Raw genomic sequence first — 11,446 nt, 5'->3', positions numbered from 1 at the left:
TACAATTTGGAGGCTTTAAGTCCAAGTTCAAAGAGCCAGGCTCTAGGGGCTGGGTGAAAGCCCTTCAACCTCAGGGTCCAGCTCTGCCTCCTGCTCCCAGCCCACTGGAGCTAGAGGTGTTTCTTCACTCAGACAGCTGCTGGCTGCTGAGGCTGAGAAGCCCCAAGGTTGACAAATAAAAAGACACAGTCCCAATGTTACCAAACCACATGACAGGCCATTAACTTAAGTCCATTGTAAGTACCAAGGTTGGCAGAGCATAGCAGGCTGCTGAGCAACGATACAGCTACATGCAGGGTCCAAGCGTGCCATAGGCTACAGACCATTCCCAAAGTGCTTCTTATATATGGAAGCAGACCACATACCCAAAGCAGCTACTCCGCTGCTTGTGGTAGATCCCACCATGGAGTTGATTGCCAGTCTCATGGGGAATAACTACCACCAGCTGCCCAGCCACTCAACCAGGCCCAGCCAAGTTGGCACAAAAACATAACCACCACAGTGCATTCCTGTGCCTATAAAAACACAAACATACATGTATATATGAGAATGTGTGTGTATATAATGCATCCATATATGTAATAGGGATGCAGTATACTACTATAGAATCCTTTTTGTTGGTGATGTGGTCTTTTTTGATCAAGCTATCAGAGAAACAGAAAATTATTGAAAAAAAATACTGCAAACATTTTATTTTATAAAGTGTAACTGTATAGTCATTTAAATATTTTTTTTTTGTTATAGCATCACTAGGTAACTAAGACATTTATCCATCTTATTATATACAGTTGTTAGAATTCCAAATTCTTTTTACTTTAAGTCATGACCATAACATATCACCTATAACTTCCATTTAGCTCCCTTCTTTTCTTCCTGGCTTCTCTCTCTCCTTCTCTCTCTCTTTTTTTCTTTTTTTTTTTTTTGTGGGGAAAGAAGTAAAGAGACCAGTAATATGTATGAAAGTCTTTCTAGATTTTTTAAAATCAGGAAATGATACAGTTATTTACCCTCATCTGATTTATCAACAACCAATTAGCAACTCACCTTTATTGAAATTATCTAAAGCATTTAACCTAGCTTTCAAAGTAACAAAATCTGTCACTTTTTGCTTTTATATATCATTGATTTATATAATATTTGTTTAAATTATATTTGAACAAAGCCAGTAGGCATAAACAGATCTGAATCCAATTGAATATTGGTAAGTCTAGGATTTAACAAGAAGGACTAGAAGTGGGAAGGGTGTTCACCACATGTTGGACACCATTCAGTACCGTTTAGGGAGGGAATGGAGAGTCGGTTATCCCCGGGCTGACTGAATGGTAATCACTTAACAGAGTTTATATACATTGAGGATTATACTAGAAATATATCATAAAACATGATTTTGATACATAGTATTCAAGCCTTTGCATATGTCATAATTTACTTAACTAGTCCCACATTGTGGGGTACCATAATGAAATGTCACACACAATATTTTCTTATAATTTTTTACTGTTCTCTTAAAACATTTTCCTAACAGTAGTTTACTATGTCAGAGAATATCAACATTTTCAAGTTTTTAACCCATATGTACCAATTTCTTTTTTAAAAGATTGTAACAAAGAAGAGCTGAAGACTTTGAGTCTGATGTTGACAAAGAACACTGAATATACCATGGACTGCCAGGAGAACAAACAAATCTGTCTAGGAAGGAGTAACTGATGGCTTTCAAGAAGGAAATACGGCAAGGCTTCACTTCACATACTTTGGGCATGTTATCAGGAGGGATCAGTTCCTGGAGAAAGACATGTTGCTTGGTCGAGTAGAGTGTCAGCCACAAAAGAGGAAGACCCTCAGTGAGATGGACGGACGGACTGGCTGCAACAATGGGCTCAAACAGCAGCGGTTGTGAAGGCGGTGCAGGCTGGGCAGTGTGCTGCCCTGCTGCACACAGGTCATTGTAAGTTGGAACTGAATTGACGGCACCTAACGACAGTAATTTACACTCCAACAGTGGCATATGAGAGTTCTCATCTTAGAAGTAAATTCACCAGGGATGAGATCACTTCTTAAACAAAATAAAACAAGCAAAACAAAACAAAGAAAAATCCTTGACAGTTTCATACACAAAGCATGTTCTTTTTAGTTTGCATTTTAGTTTCTAAAAATTGATTGCAAACTGAAAATTGAATTAAGATTTCAATTCATATGAAAAATCGCTTGTGTTTACCATGTTATAAAAAGTCAAGAAGTTCTTCTTTAGTCCCCGTTTGTGAAGGATAAATGCAAATTGGCTTAAGTGAGCCAGATTATAACAGAGACTTTCCATAAAGGTTATACAAATATAGACTGGAGGCCAAGGGCGACTGCTGAGTCTTTTTGTAAACAGGGCCTACTTGAGTTTGCAGTTCAAGTGCTAGAAGCCTGGGAGGTCAACCATGAGACCTTCCACGGTCCTCTCATGTTGCACAAATCTACAGTATCACTCATGTGTTGTCTGCTTTTATCTTCCTGTCTCTCTTTCACATGCTGTTGAGAGAGATCCATAATTGAATGAAGTAGCAGCCAACTCTACTCCAAGCTGAGAAACGGTTTGCACCACGCATCTTGCTTTGCTTCTACTTTGCTAGTGTTTGAAGGATTTCCGATGTGAGATTGGTTTTGCATTTCAAAATACTGATTTTTCTAAATGTTGGTTTTTGTCCATTGCTTTTCTAACTCATCGAGCTATTCAACTGCAAAATGCAAATATATTTTGCAGGCTTCAGTGCCAGGACAAACAGCTTTTGATAGAAAGGAAGTGCTGAGACACATATCTGACGGGTGGAAATCACTTGTTTCCAGAGTGCCACAATTTTTGTTATACGTCCTCATCAGTTCTGATGTGAAAAACTCAGTACTCACAGGACTGAGACCAGAAGAACTAGATGGTGCCCAGCTACCACTGTCAACCACTCTGAAAGGGATCAAAATAGGAGAGCCTATTTTAGAATCCCCAAATCTAAAATTGTGGGAGTTAAATGTGGAACAAAATTCAAAATCACAAAAAAGACCAGGCCTGCTGGTCTGATAGAGACTGGTAGAACTCCTAAGACTATGGCACTTACTAACCCTTCAAGCCTGGAACTGAACTTACCCCCAAAGCTCAACTTTCAGCCAAACGATAGACAGGCATGTAATGGGACCAATAACACCAGAAAAGCATGAACCCTTAGAACAATCAACCATATGAGATCAAAAGGGCAGCATTTGCCCAGGAATAAGCTCAGAAGGCAGGGAGGGACAGGAAAGAAGGATGGATAGAAGTGGTAAACACAAGGAGGATGTGGGAAAAGAGCTGTTACATTACGGGGACTCCAATCAATGTAATGAAACAAAATGTGTATGAACTGCTGTATGGAAAATGAAATTGCTTTGCTCTGTAAACTTTACCCAAATCTCTCTCTCTCTCTCACACACACACACTCAATACTCACAAATGAGACTTCCTTTACTCTTGAAAATTTGAGCTAACTAGACAAATCCTCTCATTTCAGAGGTATATGCCATTGTAATCTTATAAATCTACAGGATTATCTTCCCAAAACAAATTTATTTCATCTTTATCACATCTGGTTGACATGATTATGAATCAATTATATTTTATTTATGTTTATGAATAAATATAATAATAATGTTTTTGTTTAAGAAGTGATCTCATCCCTGGTGAGTTTGCTTTTAAGATGAGAACTTGCATATACCACTGTTGGAGTATAAATTGCTGTTGTTGTTGTTAGGTGCTATCAAGTCAATTCTGACTTATAGTGACCCTATGAACAACAGAACAAAACACAAATAAAATATAATTTATTCATAACGATGTCAACCAAATATGATAAAGATGAAATAAACTGGTCTTGGGAAGATAATCTTGTAGATTTTTTCCCCCTATAATGTTACAGTGAAGGATTAAAAGTGGTGAACATATTGTATTCATATTACTATATTCTACTCCTCACCCTGATTTTCCTTCTAAACTCTGGATGTTTTGAGTAACATACCAGCAGGACACGGCTGACAGCACAGATGGTTCTCATGACTTTGGTCTGCAGGATGCAGGCCTTCCCTGCACCCAATTTCACGTTTAATAACATTCTTCCTTAGTTTCAACCCCTCATGGTTGACAGCAGTCACTTGGGCATTAACACTTCCAGCAATCAAGATAAGTATCTGTAAAAGATAAGCATAAAGAAAATTTTATTGACTTCTGAACTAAGCAACTTTGTAAACAGGCATAACTTACCTAAAATGACTGTTTGTGCCATGGCACAAAGTCAACGTGAACTCTGTCCTTTTTTGCGACTCTTCCCAAAAAGGAGCAGATCAACGGCAGCCAAGGCCATGGATTCTCCAACAATACTGGGAACAGGATTGTGGATGGTAGGAGCCACTGCAAAAGTGAAGGCTGTCTCCCAATCACCAACCTTGTGACTGGAGTAACTTAAGTTGGAGAACTTAAGTTCTCCAAGTCTCAGTTTCTTCATCTGTAAAGTAAAAATCAACTCCTTCTCAGAGGTTTGTTGTGAGAATTAAAAGGATAATATGCTTTATGCTCTTAGCTCAGTAGCTGGCATATAATAAATAAATGCCTCATCATCACCATCATCATCATTGTCATTGTCACCATCATCATGAAGTTCCAATGAGAAGCAGCAGAGTGGAGCAGGAAAAAGAAATATGCATTTTAGAAATTACTACAGTTTGAAACCCAGTTCTGCTACTAATACTGTGACCTTAGGCAAGTTTGAAAAGCTCTCTGAGTTTCAGCGGCTTCGTCTGTGAAGTAAGAGTGGTACTTTCTGTGTTAAAGGATTGTTGTGAGGATAAAAAATAAAAAAGTGATCACTTCTACAAACCCTAATGTTTACCTTATAGCATGTTCTATTCCTTCCCTCTTTATATATGGCCATTGAATCAACAGTTTAGGTTGGTTTCTTTCCTTCGTGTCATAAGTATTTTTTTTTTTTTTGTCTCTTTAAATATAAATTCAAATAATCTCTTCTCTTAGGTAAAATATGTAAATTTTATTACCAATGATTAAAAAAATTATAAACGACTGGTCCTAAGTTTTGTTTTCCAGAGATTATTTTTCATCGTTTTCATGGCATGTCTTTTTTTGTCTCCCTGCTATAGCAACTACTATTCATAAGGTTTTCCCGGGTCAGTTCTTTGAGAAGTGGATGGCCTCCTCTTTCCTCCTAGTCTGTCTCAGTCTGCAAGCCGGGCTGATACCTGTGTAACAGGTGCACCCCACTGGGTTGAAACACCAGTGGCACAGCCTCAAGACTCCCAGCAACACGTCACCACAGTAGGACAAACCGACAGACAAGTTTGTCTCCCTTAGCTGTTGGAAACCCCTCCAACCACCCTTACCTGGATCCCTGTGGCTAACTCCTCAATCTGTTCCAGTCCCCTTTGCCTCTTCTGTCCTCTCCCTGCTTCCCGCCTTGCTACTTGTTGGGGGTGGCCTGGGTTCCCTTTCCTCACCTGGCTCCTTGCGGTTGACTCCTGGATCTGTTCCTATCCCCTTTGCCTTTTCTGTCCCATGGGGTTTTCAAGGCTGTGATCTTTTGAAAGGGAGGGACAGAAAGTTATTTAGTTGCTATAGCAACTGAATGTTGCACACCTATTATTAAACACTGCCTGGGAGCCCCCAGCTCTTCTTAGTTAACACTTTGTTCTTTGTTACCAAAGCCTGTATCCCCTTCAGGCCACAAGCTACCGTGGTCCTTATGACTGAGGAAGGAGGGATCTGATTGTCCACTTTTGCTCCTTGGATGGATGCATTTAAAGATGACTTTCCAACATCCAGACTTCCAAGAGGGAAAATGACATCACAGCATCAAGAAATGATCTGACTTTTCCAGGCTTACTCACTAGCAGAAGGTGAAGCTAGAACTTGTCTAAGCTTCCTAGCTGCTATTGTGGTCTTTGTTCCCCTACTCAGACTGCTGAACTTAACATAGAGTATAGCTCATTTTCAATATATAATCAATCTACTGTATGGAACAAACGGAACTGGCACACAGATCAGAAAAATTTTGCTGAAATATTCAAGCTTCATACTAAACCATCACCTTTTCAATCCAACAGGCATTTCTTGAACACCTACTACGTGCCAGGTTCTGAGAATATAGATGACTAGCATTATTTGTGATGGAAAATAGATGTTAAAGTAAAAAAAAAAAAGATTTGAACACAGACATGTGACATGTGATGCATTACAATTTGGGGATACACTACACTTTATATTTGTATACCTTATTTTTCAAAGCACAATCAAATTTGCCATCTTTTTCTAAGGCAAAACATAAAGTTTTGAACACAAAAAAAAATCTTTATTAGTATAAGTTTTTGTTTCAGGATGACAGGTCTCCACTTCTTACAGTTGAAGGTCATCCTGTCACTCCATCAACACTGGCTGTTCTTCTAGATCAGAGAATCAGTAGGTAAGGACTGATTGGTTACTGAATTAAGGACACGAGGAAATATTTATGAGATTGAAAGCGTCAGTCACTGGGGCATTCACTTACAGCTATCTAGGTAAATAGTCATGGGACTGAAAGCCCTGAAAATTTGAAACTTTATCTGTTTGTGCAAACGAATGTGGTTCAGATTTTTAGAGCTCCTTTCAAAAGATCACAGGATTGAAAACCCCATGGTCAAGTTCTACCCTGCACACATGGGGTTGCTCTGAGAATCACCTGGACGACAACTAACAATTCTATAACCACCCTATCGCTCTTTTTGGCAGTTAGAGATTAATTTTACTAACGGTTTGGTATTCCACACATTGCCAATGCATGAAAATTCTCAAACCAACGTGGAAATTCTTCTTTAGTTAGAAGAAATCACTAGGTCTTCTCTTTAACAGAAAATTGAAACTGAATTGAAACAATCAAACTGAGTAGGAACAATTTCTTTCTCTTGCCAGCCATCTGCCTTGTGACAAATGGAGCTAATGGGAAAGCATTATTTGTTTTCCTTCTTTTTCTATTCTGGCTTCTCAAAAACAAAACATGTTCTGAAAAACAAAACATGACACAGACTAAAGTCAAAGAGATTTAGAGGGATTGGACTAGTCAAAATTGACACGTCCTACTATGTGTGTGCGCCTATATGCCCTGTCGTCCTTCATATGCTAGTTTCACAGGACAGTATTATTAGCAAGTCTGCATTCCTGATTTAAATGGTCAAGTGTTCAAGGGGACCAGCATACTCTGTGGACTGTTACCATTAGTGCTATTTCTGGAAAAACGCACATATACTCAATTTACTGGAGCTGCCTAAAAGAAACTTATTTCTTAATTCATTTTGTTTTAGCTTTGACATTTCTGAATAGAAATCAAAATCCAAAGTCCAAAATACATTCAGAATTTGAGAAACCTGGAGTAGAGAAGTGAAGAGATACAACATATCATTGGCCATGAAACACAGATGCCAGCCCCAACCCCACCACTTATCAGATAGATCATGCCTTATTTGCAGAGTCGAATTACAAGAAAACTTTTTTCTGCTGTTATCGTCAAAGAACTATGTCAAAATAAAAAGATGGGCCTGAGGAGTTTGTTGTGACTGTTTCATGAGATGATGCCAGCATCTCTCCATACAGCTTGCTACACTTTTTTTTTTTTTTTTAGAGGTTTTGCAGGAACTCGGGTTTGCAGTATGCAAAGATTTAACCCAAACTTTCAGGCAGAAACTGAGGTGTTTTTATTGTAACAAGGCCAGAAACTCACAAAGAACTAAATGCTCTTGAAAGTCCATTTATTTATTTATTTTTTCAGGAAAGCTGAAAAGGCCTGAAAAATGGGTTGAATTTACTGGAAAAGACTTCAGACATCTGTCTCTATCATAGTACGGGTACAATGTTGTTGTTACTGTCTTGTGCCTTCAAGTCAATTCCAACTCACAGTGACACCATAGGCTTTCCTGGGCTGTAATCATTAGGGAAGCAGCTTGCCAGACCTTTCCTCCTGCAGTGCTGCTGGGTGGGCGGAACTCCATCAACACTGGCTGCACACATTTAAGCACATGACCATATTTTCCTTAAAAAAAGTTTGCCCCTAAACCATTACTTTATAGGATGAATTTTGATAGATAGACCTCTGATTTCTGTAATCTAATGAAATGTAACTACTTAAAAAATAAGAATATCAACATTGGATAAAATGCCTCTGCCCTTATTTTTTTATTTTTGGAATATTCCTGAAAGGAGCCCTGGTGAGCCAATGATGAAGTGCTTGGCTGTTAACCAAAAGACTGGTGTGAAGGCACCCGGTAGCTCTGTGGGAGAAACACTTGGCCAGTTGTTCCCTTAAGGACAGATAATTCCATGTGGCGGTTCAACTATGCAGCAGTTCAGCTCTGTCACCTGTTGGTCACCATGAGTCAGAATCAACTTGAACAACTAACAACTTGAAACAACTTGAACAATGAAAACTGCCTGGCCTTTAACAAGGTTCATTCACATATATCACCTTGTTGATAGTTACAAAACACCTGTGCATGAAGGATTATTATTGTCTTAGTTTATAGTTGAGGAAGCTGAGCACAGAGCTGCCAATAACTCACAATTGTTGTTGTTGTTATTTTCCGTCGATTTGGACCCCTCCTTGGGTTTCTCAGGCAGTATCACTACGGAGTTGGATTGCCCAACCTTCCTTCCAAGGAGTGGCTGGTGGGTTTGAACCGCCAGCCTTCTGCTGAGAAGTCAAGTGCCTTAGGCACTATGCTACCATTAGGAGTGGCTAAAGGAGGATTCAGACCCAGCACTTGAGACCCAAATTTTTACTCCATCTAGGTACGCACCCAACCCAATTTGTCATCAGGCCATTTTTGGCAAGAAGCTTTGAGTGTTAATTACACAATGAACCTTCAAAACAAGTATATTTTTGGGAGGGTGGTGGTGACAGGGGGGATCTGGCAGGATTTCTCTGAGAATCTGAATCAGTGCCAAGGCACCCAGTGTGAAAAAACTGTGGCAGGACCCCCAAAGCCAGGGCTCTGCAACTTGGGAAGAAAGTGAGGCTTTATTTCCCTCCTTCCAGTTTGGATGCTGTGTTTCTGAGAACGGCCAGACAGCTCACTTCTTTTGGGGGCCAGGAGCCGGAATGCTCAGACAAACACTTAGGAACAGGAAGCCTTCTTACACCAGAACCTTTGCTCCCTTTGAATGTCTCAGGAACAGGGCACCTGAGTGTTTGGCCTTTGACATATCAGATGAGGAGAAACTGAGAGAAGAATTGGATATTTATTAATTGCCTGCTGCATCTGTGATGAATCACTTTTCATAGTTGATGAAGTTATTGAAGAAATAGAAGAAATGACACAGGAATGGCCAGATTCAGAAGATGATGACCCTCCCCCTAGTCTCTCCATACTTTACCAAACCAAAAAATGAAACCCACTGCCGTCAAGTCAGTTCCAACTCATAGCAACGTTGCAAGGCAGATGTTACAGCCCCATAGGGTTTCCAAGGCTGTAATCTTTGCAGCATGATATCCTTCTCCAGGGAATGGTTTATTCTGACAACATGACCAAAGTGAGTGAGACGAAGTCTGGCCATTCTCGCTTCCAAGGGGACATAGTGGCTGCAACAATGGGCTCAGGTATAGCAAGGATTGTGAGGCTGGCACAGGACCGGGCAGTGTTTCGTTCTGTTGTACATGGGGTCACTATGAGTCAGAGCTGACTCAATGGCACCTAACAACAACAACAATCTTTGCAGAAGCAGTCTACTATATCTGTCTCCTGCTGAGTGGCTGGTGAGTTTTGACAACAAAACTTTTGGTTACCAGCCAAGCACTTTAATCATGGCTCCTTTACACTTTCCCAGGAAATGTAAATCCTCATTTACAAATAAGATCTCACACAGGCAGCTCCAGTCACATGCTAGTGATCAAATTAAACAAGCTACTGAAGGAACTGCTTACCGAGGCCCACTAGGGTTACTCCTAAGAGTCAGTGCAGCAGTTAACCCTGAGAGATGAGTTAGGATTTGAAAAGGAAGTAAAAAATAACCTTTTTTTTTTCCTGTTCTTATTGAGCAAAGAGTTTTTAAAAAAAGAAAGAAAGAAAAAATCCCAACAGTATGTGGTGGTGAAAAATGCCAGTCCTCACATGGCAAAAATGAGTAAACAGTGAGATTTTTCAGTACTCAGCACAGACAGGAGATTGAGATGTGGGTTAACACATAATTGTGACAGCGATACCTACAGTGATCACTGTGAAATATTTTGCTTCTAACCAAAGCTCAGAAGGGAATTTATTCAAGGAGACCCTGGTGCTCAGCTATTGCACATAAATGCTCCATCCAATTCAACACTGGGAGGTCACCCAAAACCAAACCAAACCCACTTCCATGGAGTTGATTCTGACTCATAGCAACCCTATGGGACAGAGGGTCCCACAGGGTTTCCAAGGCTATAATCTTTACAGAAGCAATCTGCCACGTTTTTCTCCCTTGGAGTAGCTGGTGGGTTCCAGCCATCAACCTCTCAAGTAGCAGCTGAGCACTTTAACCAGTGAGCCACCAGTGTTCCTACTGGGAGGTTAGGGGTTAAGAAAGTGAAAAGAAAAGGAATAAAACAAGAAAATTTCAAGAAAAAAATAAGTTCAGCCAAAATTATTTTCAACTCAGTAAAATGTTCATAGTGTTTATTCCTAGTTGGCAATATGGTAAGGGACTTCTTTCTTCATTTTGTTTAACTTATCTGGTTTTTCTACAATGGACATGTATTAGTTGTATGATAAAATAATCAATGGGGCAACTTTAGAGGAGGCAGCATCGGGTTAAGTTGTTATCGTTTTAGTTTATGAAATCGAAAGCACGGTTATACAAATCACCATAAACTGGTAATGACAGTTTGCAGTAATTTCTGTCTTTCATTAAATCTTGCTTTGTTTTTCCCGAAGAATACTTACCATGCCTTGCTATCAAGCATGGTAAAATCTACGGAAAATACACCACTTGAATTCCTGGGCTGTCGTGAGATGATAAGAAAAAAATGAATCTTAGAATTTAGCATCTCATCTCATGCTATTTCTGAACTATGAATACATATATTTCTTAAATTAATGTCCACCTGTACATGTCTACAGAACGCAGGCTTACTTTCTTGTGTGGCTAACAAACTGAATGAAACAGTTCCAGTAATACAGTATCGATTGCTTAGTCACCCAGAGAGACTGCTTTGAGAGGAAAATCGTCATTCATTTGAATGTGTGAGTTTGAGAAAGTTTGTATTAAGGTAGCAGGCATATTATTTTATATTTTCACCTGGTGTTTTTACAATTGTTCTCATGATGTAAGTATAATACCTACCCTATTTATTATACAAGTATGATAAAATAAAATACTTATAGACTCACTTAAAAAAAGGCATGTTAATAGAGTGATCTGAAAGTTAGACATCTCAGA

The 11,446-nt window shown here is 39.4% G+C and overlaps 1 protein-coding gene across 1 annotated transcript in view; it reads right to left on the bottom strand.

Moving 5' to 3' along the window:
* The window catches only part of FAS (Fas cell surface death receptor), a 26,055-nt gene extending 15,085 nt beyond the window's left edge, over positions 1 to 10,970 (bottom strand). The window contains exons 1-3 of the mRNA XM_042781420.1: positions 10,951 to 10,970; positions 5,714 to 5,837; positions 4,026 to 4,194 (exon numbers count right to left, since the gene is read on the bottom strand). Of these exons, the coding sequence (XP_042637354.1) occupies positions 4,026 to 4,194; positions 5,714 to 5,837; positions 10,951 to 10,970 (313 nt within the window). The remainder of the gene's footprint in view (positions 1 to 4,025; positions 4,195 to 5,713; positions 5,838 to 10,950) is intronic.
* Positions 10,971 to 11,446: the final 476 nt, after the last annotated feature.

The sequence above is a fragment of the Orycteropus afer genome, unplaced genomic scaffold, assembly GCF_000298275.1.
Source record: "Orycteropus afer afer isolate SDZICR_OR568_19922 unplaced genomic scaffold, OryAfe1.0 scaffold00118, whole genome shotgun sequence".
In the NCBI taxonomy this organism is placed as follows: domain Eukaryota; kingdom Metazoa; phylum Chordata; class Mammalia; order Tubulidentata; family Orycteropodidae; genus Orycteropus; species Orycteropus afer.
Note: the sequence above shows the minus strand (reverse complement) of the source record. Positions and strands in the feature narration are given on the sequence as shown.